Source organism: Lepidochelys kempii, chromosome 1, assembly GCF_965140285.1.
Source record: "Lepidochelys kempii isolate rLepKem1 chromosome 1, rLepKem1.hap1, whole genome shotgun sequence".
NCBI lineage: Eukaryota > Metazoa > Chordata > Testudines > Cheloniidae > Lepidochelys > Lepidochelys kempii.
In genome coordinates this window covers 322,841,118-322,866,834 of record NC_136380.1, presented here as the reverse complement: position 1 = coordinate 322,866,834, position 25,717 = coordinate 322,841,118, and the positions used below count along the sequence as shown (strand labels likewise).

The 25,717-nt window shown below is 39.5% G+C and overlaps 1 protein-coding gene across 1 annotated transcript in view; it reads right to left on the bottom strand.

The window, feature by feature from the left end:
• Window positions 1–25,717, bottom strand: part of CELSR1 (cadherin EGF LAG seven-pass G-type receptor 1) — a 265,989-nt gene that overhangs the window by 97,503 nt on the left and 142,769 nt on the right. Inside the window, exons 3-5 of the mRNA XM_073328377.2 lie at window positions 14,059–14,281; window positions 8,455–8,570; window positions 2,175–2,263 (exon numbers count right to left, since the gene is read on the bottom strand). Of these exons, the coding sequence (XP_073184478.2) occupies window positions 2,175–2,263; window positions 8,455–8,570; window positions 14,059–14,281 (428 nt within the window). The remainder of the gene's footprint in view (window positions 1–2,174; window positions 2,264–8,454; window positions 8,571–14,058; window positions 14,282–25,717) is intronic.

The following is a 25,717-nucleotide window of genomic DNA, read 5'->3' as shown; positions in this document are numbered from 1 at the left end:
GGGAAAGGCCCATATGCCCACTGGAAGGCTCAGAACCGAGCATCTGTGACCCCCCAAGAATCTCCTCCAAAGAAAATGGCAAAGCAGGGAGAATATTTCAGGGAAGCCCAGCAGGCCAGTTTCTGACCCTGATCCCAAGTGCTGAGCTCCCTGCGCTCTCCTCCTGGCATGGCAGAACTGACAGAGGACCCTCTGTCCTCCCTTGCCAGTGAGCCTTGATCTGCAGTTGGGAGGAAGAGGGCAGCACACAGGCCCTAAGAGTCCCCTCACACTGAGAACCACTCTCACAGTGGGGATTCATCCACCCCAGCTCAGAGGGAGGGGTACCACAGTCAGAGGCAGACAAATAAGCAAATGCTTTAAAACAGTAAAATACCCTTGACTATGCTAGCAGAATAACTTATACTATCCCTTTAATAAACAGAAACAAACTCTGAAAATGAGGCAAAGGTTTATTTTTAACCACTGCATAGGATCACTTTTCCTTTTAGAGAATACGCTGGAGCTGTTTCAACTCCTTATCTTTTTGGCAGCACTTTAGAATTTTAAACTAGTAGCCATACTGTGCAATCCAACCTTCCGCTGATGTATGTTCCTTTCCCCGTGCTTGCTGGCCCATGAAGAGAAATGGCTCACCAGGAAATATGTTAAGGGTTTCTTTATCATTTCAGTAAATAATTCCCTTTATATTAAAGCTACTTTCTTGGGGGGGGGAGAGCCAAGAACATGCAAAAACAGTGTTTTACAGATTACAGGAAAGACTTTCGTTGTATCCAGGGTCACATACATAAAAGTTACACTTCTGTTTCTCTGTTGTACAGTGAATATAAAGGCACATAATCCAGGAATAAATGCACAACTGGATATGATTTTATTTTCTCCATAAAATATCCTTAGGCAAGAAGACACTACCTATGAATCTGATGAAAATCCTAATACTCTCATTTAAAGTCGCACACAAATTGTGGTGAAAGGATGCAGCACTGGGAAAAAGAACTTGTTGATTATATTAATCCTTCATCTTCTATTTATCTTCTTACATTAGTATCCTCTTTCCTTTCTAACACAGCCAACAGTATGCGTCTATTTCTTTATTTAATCCTTCATAATGCTATCATGTCAGACTAAAAAGCACCAGTTTTGAATAACCATACAATTTATTTAATTCCATTACAGATACAGGAGCTCTGAAACTTGTGTCTAAACTATGACCCAATATTTAATCTCAAAGCCTTCTTTTGTTCTTTACAGAAATGGCTTGTGTTCCTAGATCCCTGACATAATCAAACAGCAACTTACATTTCCCATAAGCTACCCACAGAGCACATAAGCATCCTTGCACCCCTTAATTAGTTTGTTGAGTGTATGGAATAGCCTTTTTTCCATTAAATCTAATCTCTTATATCTTTGTACATGGCAAATGAAAATTTTTTAGTAGGATCAGCCCTGATTACTCAAAAAATACCATATCATAGCTTAACTTTCCAATTCTCTGTATACAGTATGTTGTTTCTTTTACATGAATTTTCATGGGAGAATGCCCCAAAATAGAAATACATGGCTTGCAGTGCTGCCTGCTTTTTCAGTACTTAGCTACTGTAATGAATATTAATATCAGAATCTGGTAAAAAATATCAAAAGGCAATAGCAGATGCTGTCAGAGGGCCCGCAAAAGGAAAGTCTACCGGTGAGGAAGCTGTGGCAGCACAAAACAGTCACAGTCTTCCCTCCACCTTGAGTCTGAGCAACCCCAAAACTGAGTGGTCTTGACCATGCAAAGGTCATGGTCAGAGTGGTTGGTGATTCAATGCATCCCCTCAGCAACCATTAGGGAGTTTAGAAGAACTGAAAACTAAAAAAGCCCAAAATAACTGAACATTTTCAATTTTATTCTTCCTCAAAGGACCCAAGCCTGCGCCCCCTACTATGACTAGATTCTAGAAGAACCCAGGAGAGTTTTGCTTCAGTCAGGTGAGCAGGACTAGTGCCAGGGTTATTTAAAAATGAAAATAAAAACAGAAATCCCAGGGCAACTACATACGCTGGGCCAGATCCTCAGGTGGTCTAAATTGGTGTTACTCCACTGAAATTAATGAAACTGTGCTGAGGACACACTAACTGGCCCATTGTCTTTACTACTTTACACATAGTGCCCCTGTAGTGTTCTACCTTACCTTGTTGTAGTACTGCACCTGAACAGAGTGCCATTGTCCATCACTGACCCCTCCTGGAACAAACGGTGCAACTGTTGTAGTGGTCTCCCCTGAAATGTTAGTTGGACCATGAGGAGAGAAAAAAAAAATTGTCACCATCACTGTTACTTTGATTTAGTGACCTGCTCAGCATTGTACAAAACACGAACAGAAAGACAGTCCTGCCCAAAAGACAATAGTTTACCAGCCACCCATGAGATCCACACTACAAGAAGGATGTGGATAAATTGGAGAGAGTCCAGCGAAGGGCAACAAAAATGATTACGGGTCTGGAACACATGAGTTATGAGGAGAGGCTGAGGGAACTGGGATTGTTTAGTCTGCAGAAGAGAAGAATGAGGGAGGATTTGATAGCTGCTTTCAACTACCTGAGAGGTAGTTCCAGGGAGGATGGTTCTAGACTATTCTCAGTGGTAGAAGAGGACAGGACAAGGAGTAATGGTCTCAAGTTGCAGTGGGGGAGGTTTAGGTTGGATATTAGGAAAAACTTTTTCACTAGGAGGGTGGTGAAACACTGGAATGGTTGCCTAGGGAGGTGGCGGAATCTCCTTCCTTAGAAGTTTTTAAGGTTAGGCTTGACAAAGCCCTGGCTGGGATGATTTAATTGGGTATGGGTCCTGCTTTTGAGCAGGGGGTTGGACTAGATGACCTCCTGAGGTCCCTTCCAACCCTGATATTCTATCCAGGCCTAATACAGTACTGTATATACTGATGGTAATTTAACAAGCAAGAATTTTGAGTGTGAGTCTGTGAGTTGCTGAGTACTCTCAGTTTTACTTGAGTCTATTTTGTGGGCACACACGTAAAAGTGACTTCTGTAACACCGACGTCAGTGAAACATGTTTCTTTTTGCTTCTGCAGAACATAAAAGGAGATGTTCAGGACAAACAGAACTATTGAAAAAGTTGTCAAATGAGAACACATTGACATACGTTTTGCTGCTTTTTCTGTCATTAACAAAAGTCTGATTTCTGGTTTGAAGTGTATCTTGCTGGCTAAAAGCATATCAATGAAATCTACTTCTAATCAAGGCTGAGAAGCTGGAATCTGACAGCTCTACTGAAAGGAGTGTTACAGAAATGAAATACTTTTCTCAGAAGAATTTTTAATTTCTAACCTTGTGGTTAACCAATACAGTTTGCATCCAATCATTGTTTAAAATCAGGGTTGCTTTGTATATTGTATTTGTAAGAGTAGAGGGTGTTAAGTCAGGTATGCAAACCAGAACTACTAGCATGGTGATTATTCATTGCTGCTGTGAAGTAATGACAAAACAAACATTTGCAGCAAAAGTACATAAGGGCCTGGCAAAGTGCTTTGGCTTCCCCCCCACCGACCCCTTTTTTAAACACTTGGACAAAAGTTCCTGTTACAGAGGAAGAAGAGAAGAAAGAACATTAGACAAACTACCTCTATAGTAAGTCACAGAAAAAACAACTCCTCTCCCACAAGCTAACAAAGCTGATAGTTTCACATATTGAACATAAAACGTGCATTCTCCTCTACATTCATAAGTAACCTTTCACTATTCTCTTCTGTGTCTATGACTATCCCTTAAATACACTTTGATTATTCAAACAGTACAGACTACAGTTTAGTATCTGGTCTACATTTACCTTGAAAGGGGCCTCAGTCATTGATAAGCATAACGAAAAATTACACTAGAAGTTCATAAGCAAGCTTTTGTGAAGAAAGACACATTGATCCCTAATTATTTTGTCTTGATCTCTGCTAAAAAAAAAAAAAAAAAGAAAAAAAGGTGGGACATGTTACTCCATAGGCAAAAGTGACTGCCAACATGTCCAAAACTTGCACCTTCATGTTAATTTTTACCCATAGATACAAAACAAACCATTCTCCTTCCAAAGAGAACAGCATCTCTAAATATATTGGGCCAAATTCTGCTCTCATTTGCACTGGTGCAAATCCAAATGAAACTTCATTGATTTAAATGGATTCCTCGAATATACACCAGCTGAATTTAGCCTATTCTCATTAATCTTCAGGCTGTCTTCCTAACAATCTAGTTCTTGTTTAGGCAAGCAAAGGACAGGCAATACAGAATAAAACAAAACTCTCAAAACAGGAACACATTATTTCATAACACTTATCCATTAAAAAGTTTATCTAAAAACATGCTTTTGAGCTCTGTAGGTAATAATGCAGAAATAAAACTAAAGGAATTAAACACAAAGTGCCAATGTCTGCTCACAAGTACATTGGTATAAATCAATGGAGTAAATATAAATGGATTTACAGTGGTGCATTTGCGAGCACCCACACTCCAGGGGAAGTTAGGCTTCTAATTCTCTTGGTCTTACATTTTGTAAAACTGTATTTTAAATAAAACCTAAATTGCAGCCAGATGGGACCCAATAACGTCCCTTTTAAAGTAGAAAAAATTAAAATAAGAGGATTATTTCATTTTAAAAATGCATATGTTATTATATGTGCACATATATGTATAAATATACACACAAATATGCTAAAGGAGCACTCAAGGAAGATAAGGCTGTCGCAGAGAAGCTGAATGAATTCTTTGCATCAGTCTTCACTGCAGAAGATGTGAGGAAGATTGCCACACCTGAGCCATTCTTTTTAGGTACAAATCTGAGGAGGCTGAGGTGGCAATAGGAGAGGTTTCGGAACAAACTGATAAATTAATAATGAGTCACCAGGACCAGACGGTATTCACACAAGAATTCTGAAGGAACTCAAATAAGAAATTGCAGAACTACTAAACAGTGGTATGTAACCTATTGCTTAAGTCAGCCTCTGTTCCAGATGATTGAAGGACAGATAACATAACACTGATTTTTTAAAAAAGTTCCAGAGGCAATCATGGCAATTACAGACTAACAAGCCTAACTTCAGTACCAAGAAAACTGACTGAAACTGTAGCAAAGAACAGAATTATCAGACACGGAGTTGAACTTGATATGTTAGGAAAGAAGCAACCTGGCTTTTGTAAAGGGAAATCATGCCTCACCAATCTATTAAAATTCTTTGAGGGGGTCAATAAGCATGTGGACAAGGGTGATCCAATGGATATAGTATACTTGTACTTTCAAAAAAGCCTTTAATAGATCCCACACCAAAGGCTTTTAAGGACAGTAAGCTGTCATGAGTTAAGAGAGAAGGTCCTCTCACGGATCAGTAACTGGTTATAAAATAGGAAAAAGGGTAGGAATAAATTGTCATTTTTCACAATAGAGAGAGGAAAATAGAAGATCCCCCAAGGATCTGTACTAAGACCTGTGTTGTTCAACATATTCATAAATGATCTGGAAAAAAGGGTGAACAGTGAGGTGCCAAAATTTGCAGACAATACAAAATTATTCAAGATAGTTAAGTGCGAAGCTGAGTGCGAAGAGTTACAAAAGGATCTCAAAAAACTGGGTGACTGGGCAACAAAACGGCAGATGAAATTCAAGGTTGATATGTGCAAAGTAATGCACATTGGAAAACATAATCCCAGCTATATATACAACATGTTGGGGTCTAGATTAGCTGTTACTAGTCACGAAAGAGATCTTGGAGTCATCATGGATAGTTCTCTGAAAACATCTGTTCAATGTGTAGTGGCAGTTTAAAAAGCTAACAGAATGTTAGGAACCACTGGAAAAAGGATAGCTAGTAAGACAGACAATATAATGCCACTATATAAATCCGTGTGTGCAGTTCTGGGAGCCCCATCTCACAAAAGATACATTGTATTAGAATTGGAAAAGGTACAGAGAAGGGCAACAAAAATGATCAGGGTTATGAAACAGCTTCCATATAAGAAGAATTAAAAGACTAGGACTCTTCAGTTTAGAAAAGAGATGACTAAGGAGAAATATGATGGAAATCATGAATGGTGTGAAGAAAGTGAATAAGAAAGTGTTATTTTCCCCTTCACACAACACACAAACCAAGGGTCACCAGTGCTTAATTTGTGCTAGGGCTGAGCCCTGACACCTCTAGGCTTGGCAGTTTGTTGCCCTGGCACCTCTGGGCTTGCCACATCAGTTATGAAAGTAAAAAAAATTTCTTGAGCCCAGGCACCTCTTTCATTGCAAATTAAGCACTGGGGGGGGGGAGGGGTGGTCACCCAATGAAATTAATAGGCAGCAGCTTTAAAACAAACAAAAGGAACTACTTCACACAATGCATAGTCAACCTGTGGAACTCATTGCCAGGGGATGCTGTGAAGGCCAAAAGTATAAATGGGCTCAAAAAGAATTAGATAGGTTGATGAAGGATAGGGCCATCAGTAGGTATTAGCCAAGATGGTCAGGAACAGAACCCCCTATTCTGGGTGTCCCTAAATTTCTGACTGCCAGAAGTTGGGACTGGACAACAGGGAATGGATCACTCAATAATTACTCTCTTCTGTTCATTCCCTGTGAAGCATCTGACACTGGCCACTGTCGGAAGTCAAGATACTGGGCTAGACTGACCACTGGTCTGATCCATACTATATAGCTGGCCCCATACTATATAGCTTCAGGCCAAAATAAGTTAAACAAGACAAATAACCTTCTCTTGTATTGTGGTTGTTCCTACTTTCAATACCACTCTTTTCTTCCTCTCAATAAAGAAAGTGTTTAAGGCATTGTCAAATAACTGATGCTATCCAGAGAAAAATCATCATCTAGCCATTTTGTCAATCATTGGTTATCTGTCCTGTCGCATTTAGCAAACCAAGAAGTAATTCCTTTCAGCCAAATATGTTAAATCTACAGGTATTCATGGACTGGTACAGATATGTGAGATTTTCATTAGAACTTGAGACAAAACCCACTGAAGCCAATGAAAAGACTCCCAATGTCCTTAGTGGGCTTTTGTTCAAGCCCTAAACTACATATTGACAATTTCACATCCCATTTTTATTGTGGTAATGACTGGTTAGTTCGGTTCTTTTAGTTCCTCAGCAGCTTACTACCCGTTGCCATTTGGAGGTGCAATATATATATATATATGCTTCAGGGAACTTTACTGACAATAATGTTTATTGACAACAGAATACAGAGTGATAATTTTTTTTCTTCTATCTCACTTTTAATTTTTTCCTTTCTCTGAGGAATAATTTTTGGATAACATGTATACAGTACATTTCCTTGGTGGTGCATTAGAACATCAATAACAGTCTTTAATCACATAAAATAATGATAACACTAATTAAAAAACAAACCAAAAAACCCCCACACACATTGGTGAGGGGGCCAACTTTCAGCCTAGAGATAATCTTTTACTCCAGAGTTATAAATGCCCTATGGGCTTTATAACTGGTATGCTGACGAGCCCTTATCTACACAGTGGGTGCCACCGTTATAATATGAAGACTGCCATAAGCTGAAATATTTTACTAATCTCGTCACACATTATGTCCTGAGAGTTACTGACTATGCAGGATCTGCAGCTTAACGCTCCATCTAATTAAAAGGATTACGAGTAGTAATAATTAACTATAGCAGATGAGCACCTATGAATATGAAAGAACAATGACTCATCTTTAAATGTTTGAATGCTATGGGAGTTTATAGTGAACAGTTGCCTACCAAAAAGCACCTCTTCCAAAATATCAGTCTTCACTTTATAAGAACCAAGCAGGTACTTGATGTGTAGTAACACTGTCAGTTCTCTTCTCAAGCTCATAGCTCTCTTTAATCTTCCCTTCTACTTAGAAATGCTGAATTATTGATATTGCCCAACAAATAGAAAGATTGTGCACTCTCTTTTCCAGCCTTATGTCCAAGGAGTGAGAGATTGATCTGATATCTAAAGCCCTCTGTTCCTCTAAGGCCCAATTCTATTCCCATTGAAACCAAGAGGAGTTTTTCAAAGGACTTCAGTGGGATTTGGATCATGCCCTCGGTGTGTTGTTCAGTAGTTAAAATGGTTTGATAAATGCCCTGTGTTTTAACAGTTGATGATGGAAGAGCTGCTGAAGCCGAATCACAAAAATAAAAAAATAAAGAATACAAGAAAAGAAAGTAAAAAGATCTCGGTAAATGAACTATTATACAATACAATTGTGCAATGTTAATCATTTGTACAGAAGAGCAATAAGTAGGTAAAGTTTTAAACTCAATTAAAATCTTTAATTTGGGATCTATGAATCAATCTAAGAAACCACATAAAATCTTTAATTAATGAGGTTCATTTCAAAATGCAGTGAGATGTTCTCTTCACCATAAAGTTATTGCTAGTATTTACATATAAAAGTATCAAACTAAATGGGCAAGGAACACCTTACCTGCAGAGAATGTTAGTTGGATCTGTTCTTCAATGATCTCAAGAGCAATAAAGTCATGCTTCTCATTAAAACGTCCATTGTAGAGGAGTAGAGCATTCCTTTCTCTGGTTGCAAACCTGTAACATGCAGACACAAATTTCATATTTAATGATCTACAAAGTGAAGAACATACAATCCAGCCACTCTGAAAATAGACGACATAAAAACTACCAGTCACCATGATCTCAGGACAGAATGCAGCACTGTAACTGCATAATGCATCTATCTTAAAATTAATTCTCATTACCCCTTTCGTCAGCAAATAATAAAATTAAGATAATTAGCAATACATATTATTTTGAACTCTACAGGAGTCGGCAAGACAGAACCTACAGAGGATCTGGCTTATTCTTTGAATAGCTCTGATGAAAAAGAAGGTACTGAAAATGAGTAAAATCACAAATACACTGAATTCTGAGGGAGGACCTTCCAGTGGTCAGAATGGACTCAATTATTATTCTTTGTTGAGTGTCCAAAAGTATGGAATGCTTACAGCCTAAATTCAAAGTGATGCAGTGAGGGTCATACATAGATGAAAAAGAGTTGAGGAGGGGAAAGACAAGACTTAATAATGTCACATGGTTAATCAGGGCTTGATCCTGCACCAGTCAAGTCAATTGAGATTAAGGCAAATTCACGCATTTTGATGATTCCATAAAGTTAGTTGGGCTTTTCTTAATATTTAGTGTCATGTTCTCTAATCTCAAGAATTGTATGCTCCAGAAGCAGGAGGGATTTCCGCTTTTGTGCTAGGAAATAACTGATAGCCCTAGCTTTAGAAAAGCCTAGTTTTGGCCTCTGCAGCTCCTTTAAAATTTGGGTAGGGCTCATTATGAAATTCTTCAAATTTATCTATAACCAATGTTAATGTGTGAAGAAAAACAGAAGTCATCGGAAGTTTTTACAATTCTAAACAGTAGTAGTCTGCATTGATTCTGTATCACCAGCCTCTAGAAAGCTTTGTGACCTAAAAGCTTGGGGTGATCTAAAATAACCCACTTGTCTTATAAGTCTATGAAAGACAAATTTGAATTCAAAGCTCTGTTCCATGGAAAGACGAAACGGCCTCTACCATAGTGCATGCAATGTGGCACCAATTAGTGGGGCTCTTGTGGAACAAAATGACCACAATTTTCTGAATCCTGACTCTAGAGAATTAGGAAGAGGCAGGTATTTCAGAGCACTGTGTCCTGGCATCTTCATTTTCCAGAACATAGTTTAATTCTTAACAAGACATATAGGTTATACTTACCATATGTTCTCCCTAAAGAGACAGATGCCAGATCAGAGCTGGCTAGAAACCAGAATTTCCATTCTGTGGGAAAATATGACATTTCAGGGGGCAAAACTGTACCAAATCAGAACAAAAAGCTGAAATTCTGAAGTTTCTCATGAAACAAAATTTTAAAAAATTTGGATTAGGGGCAACTGAAATGTGTCATTTTGTTACGGTAAAATGTGTCATTTTGATTTTATAGTTGTATTTAATTTTGTTTAAACATTTACATTATATTCACCTATTAAATATTATATTTTATATATGAATGCAGCATTAAAATTAATATTGTACTATAAAACAGAATTAGAAATGAAATAAGCCAAAATGACAAAATTAAAATGAAATGTATCAATATTATCCAAATGAGATGATAAAAGTCCTGTAGAAAATACATCAAAACTGCCATATTCCGATGAAATGTTGCAATTTTGACTGAACTGTACTTTTTGGGATAAAACTGTTCCATCAAAACAATTTTGACCAGCTCTAAACAGAATATATCTAAAGAAAAGAGGAAAGAAAAAAGAAATCACTTGCTTTCCTAGAGGGCAGAAGTGATTAGTTAGTTGAATAACAGTGTCAACTTCATATTTCTGTCTGAAAATGTTACTAGGAACTACTAATAAGAGTACTATAACTGCACATGGGTAAAATATATTTTTTTCTATTTTTTTCCGTTTGTTTACCTTGTGCATTTAACAATACTTTGTATATATTTGGTTTCACTGTTCTGTTGATGGTCAATTGAACTTCCTGTCTCATGCACTGGCAATTTGGTGTTCTTGCTTTAGCTCTCTTTGCTGCAAAGAGCTGTATATACACATCAGCTGGGGAGCAGAAAAACACCTGTCATTTTTTTTTAAAGGGAAGGTTTTGCTTCTTTGTTTTGTTTTACGTTCAGGAGATACTACCTACTGGGTGCTTTACCAGGGACTGGAATTGTTTTAAATAGATCTTTTTAAAAAAATCAGTTGACAATTCTCTTTAAGTGAGACTGAATGACTAAGAACTGTTGGTAGAGGAGAGATGGAGAGGAGGTGGGGTACATCTAATAAATGTCCCAAAATAACAGTGAGATTTAGCATGCAGAAATAGGGTATGTGGTAAATAAGCATCTGACTACTTGTTCGCTTTCCTTTTCCCTTCTGTAAGAACATATGGTGAGTATAATTTATATGTTCCAAACCATCTAAATGCTTGGAATGCCTCATTAGCTTGTAACATAGTCAGTGAACATATGGGTTATTTTTAAAATCCCATTTTAGTCATGAGGGTGAACTAGACAAACCTCGCACTCTTTGACCTCTCGGGGGAAAGTGGGGTTGAGGGACGCTAGACACCCTGAGATAATAGGAATATTCACAAATCAAAAAATATGTAATGGCAAATCCTTTGTCTAGCCAAAACTTCTACTTCTTGATTATCCTGAAGTAATGTTTCCCTCCTGTGTTGGAGGAGAATAAGGGGCATGAAAATACTCAGCATAAAATCTAAAAGCCCATATAGTTCATCATCCGGACCCATATAGGGACAAATTCTGTGCTAATTTATATCCTGTGTAATGCCATAAAGCTAATGGGGTTGCATGGTATTTATTTCAGCACCAAATATGCCTGTTGAGTTTTTAAAGATTTTGAAGTGGCTGCCTGGAAAACTATGATGCTAAGCCTTACTGTTTGCTGTTTCCCAAGAAGTCCCACAGGTGAGTATGAGCCATTCTAACCTGCAGCAGAACAGTTTCGCACACCACACTTTGAGAATCTTCCTGGAAGCCTGTAAAATGACACCATGCACTGCGGGAACAATTTTCTGGTAGTACAGGAGCTGAGCTGGCAGCCTGCCTCCAACACTCCCTTTGCATTTCATGTAAATCTGACAGTTCCAAGCCCTTTTTTTCCCCTCAGCTTTCTCTTGTCTAGCAGAGTTGATGCTTGAAAACCTTATTTGGTTTTGAGATCTAATTTTGATCAGGATCAATGCAAAGCCATTATATATATTCTTCACAGTTTTTGCAACCTTCCATACTAACCCTGATAAGTTATATTTATTGTAACTGCATGCTTTGATTTAACCATGGTTTCAAGACTCCACAAAAAAAATGTGACCACTGTAGTGTTAAGGCAAGATCAAGAGTAAAATGTAAACATTCTGCAAAGAAGCAGCAAGCCATGCTTGAGTGTATAACAAGAACAAACTAACTTTGAGGGTTTTTTTAGACTAAGTAAAGTGATTGATTTTAGCTAACTCAATAGCTAACATGAACCTCTTTTTCTAATCTAAGCAAACAACCAAATCTTCTTGTTGTTTTTATCCATACTAGCTAACTCCAATCCTTTTACTGGTGTAGACGCAGCTGTCATAAATCTAAAGGGAAGGGTAACCACCTTTCTGTATACAGTGCTATAAAATCCCTCCTGGCCAGAGGCAACAGCCTGTTACCTATAAAGGGTTAAGAAGCTCAGCTAACCTGGCTGGCACCTGACCCAAAGGACTAATAAGGGAACAAGATACTTTCAAATCTTGGGCGGGAGGGGGAAAGGCTTTTGTTTGTGCTCTTTGTTTACGTGTTGTTCTGCCTTGGGACTGAGAAAGGCCACACAGAAATCCATCTTCTCCAACCCATCCTAAACCAATATTGCAACCAGTATAGGTAAGCCAGGCAAGGCGGATTAGTTTATCTTTTGTTTTATGTGAATCTTCCCTGTGTTAAGAGGGAGGTTTATTCCTGTTTTCTGTAACTTTAAGGTTTGCTCAGAGGGGGATTCTCTGTGTTTTGAATCTGAATACCCTATAAAGTATTTTCCATCCTGATTTTACAGATGTGATTCTTTTACCTTTTCTTTAATTAAAATTCTTCTTTTAAGAACCTGATTGATTTTTCATTGTTCTTAAGATCCAAGGGTTTGGGTCCGTGTTCACCTGTACAAATTGGTGAGGATTATTATCAAGCCTTCCCCAGGAAAGGGGTTGTAGGGCTTGGGGGGGGATATTTTGGGGAAAGACGTCTCCAAGTGGTCTCTTTCCCTGTTCTTTGTTTAAAACGCTTGGTGGTGGCAGCATACTGTTCAAGACCAAGGCAAAGTTTGTACCTTGGGGAAGTTTTCAACCTAAACTGGTAAGAATAAGCTTAGGGGGTCTTTCAGGTCTGTACCCTAGAGTTCAGAGTGGGGAAGGAACCCTGACAGCAGCTTAGCACATTTTACCTTTACTCAGCCAAAGTCAACCTTTGGCCAGCTAAATCATGGTAAAATCGACCTTCAAAGCATTATTCTCCCAATCCTTGGAGCTCACAGAGATCCTTGGGTGAGCTTGTGCATTCATACACAGGGAGAAGGAGATTAGGCCAGGAGGAGGTGGTCTGGGAGCAGAGACAGATGCCATCACCTTCCTGCTCAAAGTGTGCAGGGGCTATGCCATAAAGTTAATGCAGCCTACGGCAACAATGAATTTTATGCAGCTGCATCTGTCCCTGTGCTATACAACCCTCTTTGTAGGAGTACCAGCAGCAGCAGAGGGTGGCAGAAGGAGCCAGCAACCCCAGCACAGCTGGGTGCCCCCACTGGTGATCAGCACACACACAAAAGTGGGCAGCACTAGTTGGGTAGAGGCATGGCCAGGCCAATTGTGGGACATCCTGTTTTAATCCATCTCCTCTCCAGCCTCTGCCAGCTGCAAACTGAATATGTCCTCCTCCAGCAGAATCCCACATTTCCTCTCTCCAGGCACAGTGTCTCCTGCTGGCACAACTGTGCCCTCCAGAGCCATGAGGGCTTAAAGGAGCCCATTCCCTCTATCTGTCTACAGGATTTTGCAATACTTCAGTACAAAAAAACCCTACACAAAACAAAATACTGATCTGTGTGGCAGAGGAGCTGAATATTCTGAAAGTGTAAAGTTTTATGATTGGAGGGACACAGTCAGCACTTCATATTAGATACAACAAGACTGCTTTTAATTCCTGCCCACAGTCCGGCTTTCAAATAATGCTCTTCGGGGCAGGGACCATCTAACTACTCTGGGTTCGTACAGTGCCAAGCACAATGGGGCCCCACTCCTGGCTACCTTTGGGACAACACCATAATAAACATGATTAATAATAATCTCAAGTAGCATGGTTCTAATTCTGCTCCCGTAGGAGTCGATGGCAGACTTCCCACAGTAACCACTTTCCCACATATTTAACTCTGGGGGCTACAAATATACAACAACATTTGGCCCTAAATCCAAATCAAGGAGAGATTTGAACTGAATCCTTTCCTATCAAGACAGAAGGGAAACAAACTTACATGAGGGAAATAGTGAAATGGAAGCGCTGCCTTAACCCTTTGAAGGTGACAAAGGACTGTGGAGGGAAGCTTCTTGTTGTCATCTCACAATAAGGTCTCTCGTACTCTCCTGGGGGACACTCGCATTTGAAACCTCCTACTAGCAGATTAACACAGGTTCCTCCATTTTTACAGACTCCCGGCACGCAGCGGCCAGAGCGGGCATTCACTTCGCAAAACTCGCCTGGAAGAAGAAGAAACAAAGATCAGCAGGAAACACTTGGCGCTAGATTCCAACTAAACAACGAATTCCCAGAGATACCAGTGAAGGAGATCAGTTATTATTGCCTAAAAAAAAAAAAAAGCTAACATTTTTAAATGTCTGAACATCAAATTAAGTAGTTGTAATTGTAGCAGAGTGTATGTACATGCCGCACTGTTTCTCAAATTTTAATTCTCTGCATAGTTCAGGATATTGTTTCCTGAGTGATCCTTTCTCAAATACTTCACAATGCTGGCTCTAATTTTTAGATTTCTAGGCTGCTTTCAGAACTGGTGATAAATATATATCAGGAAGAAGGTGACGTTGTCATGTAAAAACCTGAACACCTCCTGCCAGCTAAAAAATGTGTCAATGGTTACAGCATTTGATATTGTTTTCAACCACCCAGGATCAAATGTTCACTCCCAACTGTGAATGGTGTAAATAGATAAGTGTTGCATTTCCCCTTTAATGGAATTCAGTTTTACTGCAGGTGTCACTGACAAGGCACAACTGAGCCAGGAATGTAACATTTTTAAAGTGTGTGCATTTATATAAAGAATGGGCAGGATACAGGTGACATGCATAGCGCTTCCATTTTTTTTCCAGAGTGTCCTTCTGACATTTACCTCACTTTCCAAACAACTACACAGTCAAGTCATTCAGTTGCTAAGAGACATGTATACTGATTTACAAACTCCTTAAGGTTTTTATCTTCAAATGCTGTAATTTTATTCCCTACCAAACCCCACCCCCACCCTATATTAAGATCTTAAACACTCAAATTTCAGGAAATAACAAAGGTAAGTTTGTACACACAACCTTAGCCCTAACAACTTTTGCACACGCATTAAAAGTTGGTCAAGATTTTCAAAAATGCTTCATGAGTTTGCAGTTTCCAAGGTCTGTAGGACACATTCTTGAGCCCCTTTATACAATACAAAATCTGCAGAGGCTGACGCAAAGGCTGCTGCAGAATTAACTGTTCTACAGAAAATGAGTTCTCTCTCTGTGTTAATTATTTAAAATTTATCTATCAGAATGTGGGTTGTGAGGTAACTACTGTTGTTATGCTTGATTATATCCACCCAGCTCCTGCATGTAAAAAGTGTTCATAGAAACTAAAGTGGGTTTATAAAATTAAATTAATCCCAGAAACAGTGCCAGATAACTAAACATAGAGCAAAGCTATATGGCACAACTCAACTGACAAAAGAAGTTTCCAACACTATAATATTTGCATAAATACTAGTCACAGGTCTATATAATTACATTACTTCAACCCAAAAGGAAAACTTTGTAAGCGCATTCCTAAAGAATTCAAAACAATATTTAAGGAACTATGTCTTTCACACATAAAAAACACAGTAGCATACACAAGTATACCATTATCACTCAGCAAGTCAAATTCAGACCTGTAGAAGAGGATACAACTCCAGTACAGCCTACAACATCATATCTGAATTTAGCTCAGTCAGTGCCTATATTGCTGATTATAATAGGAGTTATCAAACAGCTGCCTAAAACAGGTATCTGTAAGCGCCTGCTTGGAAACAATCAGAAAATTGGTGTCTTAAAAAGTATCTGTTGTGAGGCATGTTAGATCTAACCAAACAACTCTGTTCCAGGGTTGCCAAATATTTGTAAAAATTGGAATTATACTCTGCCTCTTCCCCAAGGCCCTGCCCCGTCGCATCCGCCTCTTCCCCCCTTGCCTCTGCCGCTCACTGGATCGTCTCCACCTCTCTCCTTCTGCCCCGGGGCTGGGATGGGAGCTGCTTCAGCCTGACAAGGAGCCTGCCTGCAAGTAGGAGGTGGCCGCAGCAGAGCAGGGGCTGGCATGGATTAATGACCTGGCACCTCTCCCCACCCCGGGGTAACCAGACTTTTGGTGTCAGGTCAGGACATCTGACAGAACACTCATAGGTCCCCTTTTTGACCGGACATTCCAGTTGAAAACTGGGCACCTGGCAACCCGAAATGGCACCCAGACACAAAAGCCAAAACCCAGACTGTCCAGATAAAACCCTAAAAAGGTTTTCCCTAAAAAGGAATCTTTCACACAAATCTAAAAACAGCAAAAGCAACAATCCCTCAACCAGAAGATAAAAATCAAGGTCTCAATTCAGAAAAGCATCACTGCTGAGGAAAGCACTTAAGCTAGAGCTTACCTTTAAGCATGTGCTTTTCTGAAGCAGGGCCCAAGTTCCTAAACTCTCATTTTATCAAGTTATTATTAGAATTCTGAAACAAACCCTTGAAAAATCCCTTCCTACTTCCCACTACCATCTGTGGACACCAGTTTAGACAGGATTATCTGAATGGATACCCAGCATTAGCGAAGCAAGGAGGTCAGGTAGATTACAATGATACACAGCATGGTTCCCTCATAAGAAATTACTATAAATCTGTGTACTTGGTGAGAAAACAACTCTCAGGTGCGGTGCTGAATATGAAGGAACAAAATAATCAAACAAACAAGTTTACAAAGAAGACATTAAGGAATGCATTTACTGGTGAGTTGCTTTATAACCACAAAAATAATGAGGAGTCCTTGTGGCACCTTAGAGACTAACAAATTTATTTGGGCATAAGCTTTCATGGGTTAGAACCCACTTCATCAGATGCATGGAGTGAAAATAAGGAGCAGGTATAAATACATGAAAGGATGGGGGATGCTTTACCAAGCGTGAGGTCAGTCTAATGAGATAAATCAATTAACTGGGAGTGGTTGGGTCATTACAAAACCTAAACTTAATTTCCCCAATACTAATTTCTCTCTACTGTTACTCACACCTTCTTGTCAACTGACTGTAATGGGCCACTCTCTTACCACTTCAAAAGTTATTTTTCCTCCCTTGATTTCCTGCTGTTAATTGATTTATCTCATTAGACTGACCTCACACTTGGTAAAGCAACCCCCATCCTTTCATGTATTTATACCTGCTCCTGTATTTTCACTCCATGCACCTGATGAAGGGGGTTCTAACCCACGAAGGCTTATGCCCAAATAAATTTGTTAGCCTCTAAGGTGCCACAAGGACTCCTCGTTATTTTTGCTGATACAGAGTAACACTTCTACCACTCTGAAATTTATAACCACAGGCTCCCTCTCCACCCCAACAATCAGAGCCCAAGGTCCAGCCTGAGTTGCAACTTGAAAGCACTGTCCACAGAGCTGTTTTTAGGGCATTAGCGGGAGCCCCGCTTACCCAAGTCTGTTGACCTAGCAATGTAGGAAGGGAGGCTCGCTTCTGCAATCTGGATAGATCTACCCAAAGACAACTCACCCCTCTTGTGTACTGAAACTCTTCAAGAATTAGAATTACACATTTTCTGCATAAAAGACTAAGCATGGGCTTGCCCCATTTTAAAAGGGGTAGGATATTTAACAATATAAATCTCCAACTCCAAATGGAGTGGAATCCTCAAGGCCTGCTGAAAAGAGAACGATACACTTGACAAAAGCAAACAAGGCGCAGAGCTGAACACAAACAGACATGACACAGACAAACAGGGGGGATTGTTTCCATTCTGACATGCTGTTGGAACACCATGGCAATACAGAGGGTTCTCATAATATAAGAGTCTAAGGCTGCATTCATTAATCCTTCTTTATTCTTCTATGCAGCAAGAGTGCATAGACACAGTAGATTGCTAGGTTAGATACAAGTATAATTCCTATTTATAGCAGACAAATGTAAAACCATTTAATAAACAAGAGAAAGAGTGATCTTGTCTGAAACTGGGGATCTGCAGTGGTGATGAGAGAACTAGGGGATCTGCACTGTAATGAGGAATGGCTGCTGCAGCCTGTGCTTATAGTTTAATAGTCTGGTTTATGACTCAGCCAATCTACCCCCGACCTTTTCTCTATTAAAGTAATTTAATATTTTCTACATTTTTCGTATTTGGAGACTCCCTGAACATACTACTTATGTAACACAGCTCCATGAAATCCAGGCAGGAGGTGTAATGCTACAGTGACCTAGAGTGTTCACCTTTGGATAATTCTGCCTTATGTGTGGCTATCATCCCTCATGCAGACTTTTGGACTTTGAGAAATCTTTAATAAGAGCCAGCAACCAGACCACTATAAGTCAATCAATTTGTAAACACCTAGAGGATTATAAAGTTATACGGAATAGTCAGAATGTATTTCTTAAGAACAAATCAAGCCAAACCAGCCTAAATTCCTTCTTTGACAGAGTAACTGGCCTAGTGGATGGGAGAAAGCAACACACATGATATATCTTGATTTTAATAAGGCTTTTGACTCAATCCCGCATGACCTTCTAATAAGCAAACTAGGGACATGTGAAATTTCTATAAGGTGGGTGCACAACTGGTTGAAAGACCTATTCAAAGAACAGTTATTAATGGTTCACTGTCAAACTGGGAGAATGGAAGGGGGTATCTAGAGGGGTCCTGCAGAGGTCAGTCCTGGGTCTGGTACTATTCAATATTTTCCTTAATGACTTGGATAATGGAGTAGAAAGTATGCTTATAAAATTTGCAAATTATACCAAACTGGAAGAGGCTGCTTGCACTTTGGAGGGAAGGATTAGAATTCAAAAACAACCTTGATCATTTAGGTTATGTCCACACTGCAATTAGACATGCAGGGCTGGCCCATGACAGCTGACTTGGGCTCATGGAGCTGTTTAACTGCAGTGTACATGTTCAGGCTTGGGCTGCAGACTGAGCTCCGGGACTCTCCCACTTCTCAGGGTCCTGGAACCCAGTTCCAGCCCAAGCCCAAACATCTATAGTGCAATTAAACAGCCCCTTAGCCTGAGCTGAGCAAGCCTAAGTCAGTTGGCATGGGCCAGACGTGGGTGTCTAATTTCAGTGTAAACATATCCTTAGAGAACTGGTTTGAAATAAAAAAGATGGAATTCAATAAACACAGTGAAAAGTACTTCACTTTGGAACAAAATATGAAATGCATAACTAAAAAATGGGGACTAACTGGCTAGTGGTAGTACTGTTGAAAAAGATGTGGGGGGCTAAAGTGTATCACAAATTAAGTAAGAGTTAACAGTGTGATGCAGTTGCAGAAAAGTCCAATATCATTCTGGGATGTATTAACAGGAGTGTTGTATGTCAGACATGGAAGGTAATTGTTCTGCTCTACTTGGCACTGGTGAGGCCTCAGATGCAGTACTGTGTCCAATTCTGGGTGCCACACTTTAGGAAAGATATGGACAAACTTGACATAGTCCAGAGAAGAGCAACAAAAATGATAATAGGTTTAGAAAACCTGACCTATGAGGAACAGTTCTAAAAAAAAACCTGGCATATTTAGTCCTGAGAAAAGATGACTGAGGGGGGAACCCGATAACAGTCTTCAAATATGTGAAGGGCTGTTATAAAGAGGACAGTAATCAATTGTTCTCCATGTCCACTGAAGGTAGTACCAGAAGCAATGGGCTTAATCAGCAGCAAGGGAGATTTAGGTTAGATATTAGGAAAAACTTTCTAACTATAAGGATAGTTAAGTACTGAAATAGGTCCTCAGAGCAGGGCGCTGGACTTGATGACCTCTCGAGGTCCCTTCCAGCCCTACATTTCTATGATTCTTTAAGGTATAGTAAATACATTTTCTGATAAAATTTAAAAGAATTTTGCATTTGTGTTAATAAAATAAAGTATTCTGATATGTGGCAATGGGAATGGTATAACAACAAGCAGAAAAGAAAAGAGAAGGAAATGTCACTGCCTAGTCAAAGTGCTTTTTTTTGATCTCCTACTGAAGGGTTCTACTCTATAACCAAATCAAGTAATTACCGATTGTCTTACCAGATCTATCTCTCTGTAAGATATGGTAGGTGCTAAAGGATTTAAAGAAACAAATAATAATGATGATGGTAAAAATTAAAAGAAACAAACCATGGAGAAATTAGTTCTTTGAAAATTGAGAGAATAAACCCTTAATTGCAAATAAGCAGAAACACTAGCTTTCGATTATCAAACTGTATACTAATTTGAATCAATGAATGAGTCTGCAGAAAAGCTCCGGGTTTGGTTAGTTAACTTGATTCTACAATGACAAAGCATAAAGTCAGCTACTTTTCTATAAACAACAATGTAATGACATTGGAAAAAAAACAAGAAAGTATTCTAAAAGCTTAAATCAGATACTTCAGATCTCTCATTCTATGTACCATTCTATGACTGTTTTAACGGGAAATACCATGTTAAACAAGAGTTAGCATGAACCAGCAGGTCTGCACTGAATTGCTTTTTTCACTTTTTCTTTTCCATTATGCTCTGGATACATATTAATTTTTCACGCAGGATCTGTAACTGCTTCACCTGAGCTACAGGCAGCTTGGTAAGTTGACTGCAACTGCAGGTCTAAGAAGAAATACATTCTTTCAGTATGTTAATGGAAAGGAGAAACAACAAGGAATAGGGCATCAAAATTCTTTCAAAAAGAAATTCCCCATGACCAGTTTTCTTGAAGATTTGTGTGCAAATCTCCTTTACATCTTAAACATTATACCAAAAAATGCCTCTTCCTCTAACAAATACAACTGAAAAATGGTTCTGGTGATGGTACTGAAACAATTTGCACAACAAACAAAGCAACCATAAAAATAAAAGGGGGAAATCCTCCCAGAGCAATAAATATCCATTTTTAAAATCTACTCCATTAATGTGAAGTCTTCACTCCTTCTGAACTTTGTATTGGTTGGCAGAAAGCCTAAGTAACATGAACGCTCAGGGGAGAGATAACCAAGCAATAAAATCTCTAAAGCAGGAATCTTAAAGTTCTATATAACACTAAAAAAGATTAGAATTCCATTAGAATCTCATCAGGCCTCCAAGTTAAACATTGATAGGCTGAGTGAATAGCCACTACAAGGACTTGGTGGTATACAGTTACAGTAAGCAAAGAAAGTGACTGTTTTAGTAATTCCAATCTTGTTGATACCTGTTTAGAAGTGAGTGACACTCTTTGCAGAGGCAAGTAAGACCATGTCCAACAAAATGAACAAAGAATATGTGATGTGCAACCTGTAAAAGGAAATTTTTCCTTTCCAATCTACTCTGCAGGTATCTAGTTTATATTCTCCACTCATTTCATATACAGGAGTAGTGCAGAACATGCACCAGAGATCTGTACTGGGGATCAGAGATACCTGGAGGAAAATTTATGCCTGTTGACACGATACACAGAGCCAAATTCATGACTTCACTGACTCCGCCAGGCATGAATCTAGCTCTCAGTGTAGACTGGAGTGGAGAATTTTGCTCTAGCTCTGGGTATGTTTCATCTACAAATTAAAACATTGCAAAAATCTTTCTTCCAACTTTATGAAAAAAACCATACAGCAGTGAAGCGGAGAAAATGACCACGCCAGCCCTCTGGAATGAAGAGGATGGATTCTGGGGTGTAGACACTGTCAGAGGACTGGTGAATGTGAAAGCCAAGAATAACAAAAGGAAAGACACACACACACACACACAATCGTGTCTCCTCTATAGTCTATGGCAGGGGTCGACAACCTTTCAGAAGTGGTGTGCCGAGTCTCCATTTATTCACTCTAATTTAAGGTTTCGCATGCCAGTCATACATTTTAACGGTTTTAGAAGGTCTCTTTCTATAAGTCTATAAGATATAACTAAACTATTGTGATATGTAAAGTAAATAAGGTTTTTACAATGTTTAAGAAGCTTCATTTAAAATTAAATTAAAATGCAGAGCCCCCTAGACCGGTGGCCAGGACCCGGGCAGCGTGAGTGCCACTGAAAATCAGTGCCGCCTTTGGCATGCGTGCCATAGGTTGCCTACCCCTGGTCTATGGGTAAAATCCTGGCCCCACAGAAGTCAATGGCAAAAGTCTCACTGCCTTTCTTGGGGCCAGGATTTAGCCCCATATATCAAGAAATCGCCCCCCTCTCTCTCTCTCTTTTTTTTTGAAGATTGACATTGATATAAACTACCTTGGGATTGATTCTCATCTCAGTTACACTGCAGTAAATCCGGAATAACTCATTGAAGTTGATGAACTATTCCAGATCTAAATCAGAAGCTCACCCCCCCCGACCCCACCTCACCCCACACACCCCCCTCCCCTCCACCACTGAGACTGGGCTGATCCACAAAGTTGAGACTTGATTCAAACTTTCTGTAAGCGTAGGGATGTTCAGATTCAGTGTTTGGTTTGAACCTATCTCAGCTCTTGTTTTGTTTTGGTGCTCTTTACAATTAGAGCTGAGAACAAACTTACTAAGGATCATTTTGGGAAACAGATTTAGCATAAAAAAATTAAAATTCTACCTAGGGCTGTACTCTAATTCCTCATAATGGTATCTCTGGATCTCAGAGCATTGTACTAGTGGACATAACCAGCAGTAAAACCCTGAAGAGTGAAGGATGAATTGTGCGACACTACAGTACTACCGTTCTGCCAGCTATGTCAGCTTTGTACCCATTCATTTCCCACTTCCACACCTGTCTCTTGTGCCTCTTCCCACAGTACCTTCTGCACATGCAATGCAGTCCTCATCCCAGTTCTCTACTTCCCCACATTCAAGCTCCTCTAAAGACTCACTCCTTCTCCACTGCCTGGAAGTGAGCCAAATTACACACATAGGGCCTGATCCAAAGCCCATCTGCAGTCAATGGCAGTCTTCCAACTGATTCCAATGGACTTTGGATCAATCCCATACACTTCAGCAGTATAAATTATTGATTCTTCTGGGCTTCTCAGTGCATCCTGTCTACTGTTCTTGTGCTTGATCCTGTAAATACTTAGACCAGTAAGTTATTTTACTTATATAAGCAGCGCTGGGTAGGTGTACTGGACCACATACTTGAGTAATGTTATTGGCAGGATTGGGCCCTTAGATTATAAACGTCAAACCATTATTTGTCACCTTTTCATGTGCTCAGCAAATAATGTTTAAACTAATAATGACAGAACAGCAGTCATATAAAGATATGCAGTTTAGCTTGATAAAGCTTTGCAATACTATGTACTAATTTTTAAATAGATGATCTAGAGATTGATTTCACAGAATATGCCTTTATGCTGCTGAATATTTAGGTACAGATTCTGATACCATTACTCCTGCTGAATAGAGCTGTACTCCACAAATAGTACCTTTGAAGTAATTCAGGATACTTTTGCAGTCAGGTGCTATTCAACATGAGAAAGAGTATCAGAAGCCGTAGGAAGAAAATACCTTAGGCTATCCTGTTTTCAATTAAATCCACAGTGATTCCATTTACTTCAATAGAGTTACCCTGATATTTCAATAGGAACTTTGCCTGAGTAAGGACTGAAGGATTTGACCTAAGGAGATTATGAATTGCTCTGCTTATGATACATTTCAGGACAAATAAAGTTTGCAAAGAAATGTGAAAAGCTTGGCTCAAAGGTAACCACACTGAGGTGAAAATGGAGGGATTAGAGATGGTGGTAAAGGTAACCATGTCTGAATCACAGTCTAACAGAAGAAAACAATACTATGGAGGTCAAAATGGATTTACTAGAAAATAAGAAGAAAGGTAGAAGTTTTCAGATTGGGAGTTTATGGCTTCTCTCTCACGGATGGGTTGGGAGAATTCTCTTAAAATTGGAACTAATGAACCCCTGTAGGCTGATCCCACGCCAGCTCCGCTTCAGATGGATCCTGTCATTCCTCACTCTGCTAAGGAAACAAAAGGCTAACTTGTCTTCTTGACTGAACATGTTTTGTATGTCACATGGTAGGACTAATACCTATAACCTCCCTCTAGGTTATACACCCTTCCATAGCTTAGCCAAAAAGAAGAGAGCCTTTGGTGCACCTGAATAAAAAACGGTTGAATGACAGAGGACTAAACTGTCCACTTAGTTCCTGGCCTGCTAGGAATTGAGAATGAACAAAACATCTCTCTCCACCCCAGAAGGCACTATCAGATTTGGGGATAATACACACAGATGACGGAGGAACCGCTACCAAGCTCAGGCTGGGCTATTCTGTGTACGCTCTTGTCAAGGTTCCTCCCCCACTCTGAACTCTAGGGTACAGATGTGGGGACCTGCATGAAAAATCTCCTAAGCTTATCTTTACCAGCTTAGGTCAAAACTTCCCCAAGGTACAAAATATTCCACCCGTTGTCCTTGGACTGGCCGCTACCACCACCAAACTAATACTGGTTACTGGGGAAGAGCTGTTTGGACGCGTCCTTCCCCCCAAAATACTTCCCAAAACCTTGCACCCCACTTCCTGGACAAGGTTTGGTAAAAAGCCTCACCAATTTGCCTAGGTGACTACAGACCCAGACCCTTGGATCTTAAGAACAATGAACAATCCTCCCAACACTTGCACCCCTCCTTTCCTGGGAAATGTTGGATAAAAAGCCTCACCAATTTGCATAGGTGACCACAGACCCAAACCCTTGGATCTGAGAACAATGAAAAAGCATTCAGTTTTTACAAGAAGACTTTTAATAAAAAATAGAAGTAAATAGAAATAAAGAAATCCCCCCTGTAAAATCAGGATGGTAGATATCTTACAGGGTAATTAGATTCAAAAACATAGAGAACCCATCTAGGCAAAACCTTAAGTTACAAAAAAGATACACAGACAGAAATAGTTATTCTATTCAGCACAATTCTTTTCTCAGCCATTTAAAGAAATCATAATCTAACACATACCTAGCTAGATTACTTACTAAAAGTTCTAAGACTCCATTCCTGGTCTATCCCCGGCAAAGACCCAGCATACAGACAGACACAGACCCTTTGTTTCTCTCCCTCCTCCCAGCTTTTGAAAGTATCTTGTCTCCTCATTGGTCATTTTGGTCAGGTGCCAGCGAGGTTACCTTTAGCTTCTTAACCCTTTACAGGTGAGAGGAGCTTTCCCCTGGCCAGGAGGGATTTCAAAGGGGTTTACCCTTCCCTTTATATTTATGACAGCTCTGATACATGAGAACAGCTGAGAGACTCTCGCATCTTTTCATTATGACTTTCAGCTACTTGTTTTTTTTCTCCCTCTTCAAAATGTCTAAGAAGCTAAATAAAATTCTCTGGGGGCTTGTTTATATGGAGATTTAATGCATGGCAAGTCGGGGTATAAATCTACAGTCCCCTAGCCTGCCGTGGAACGGGGCAGATTGGTAAAGATCAGCCTGGTTAGCCTGACCTTCCTTTGCCTGTAGATCTAGAAGATTATCCTACACCCAGAGCATGTTTTTTTTTTCCAATGGGTAAACAGGTTACTTTTGTTTGTTTTATTTATACCTGACTACTTGATGATGGGTTATTGTTAAAGTCTCCTTGTTTAAATTAATATTACTATATAGGATAACAGTGCATTAACATGGATATAATCCTGTGCAGCATTTATCTATATCAGTACTTTGTAACATACACATATTTGGCTCTCTCTCCTATCTCCAGATGGACTCTAACCCAT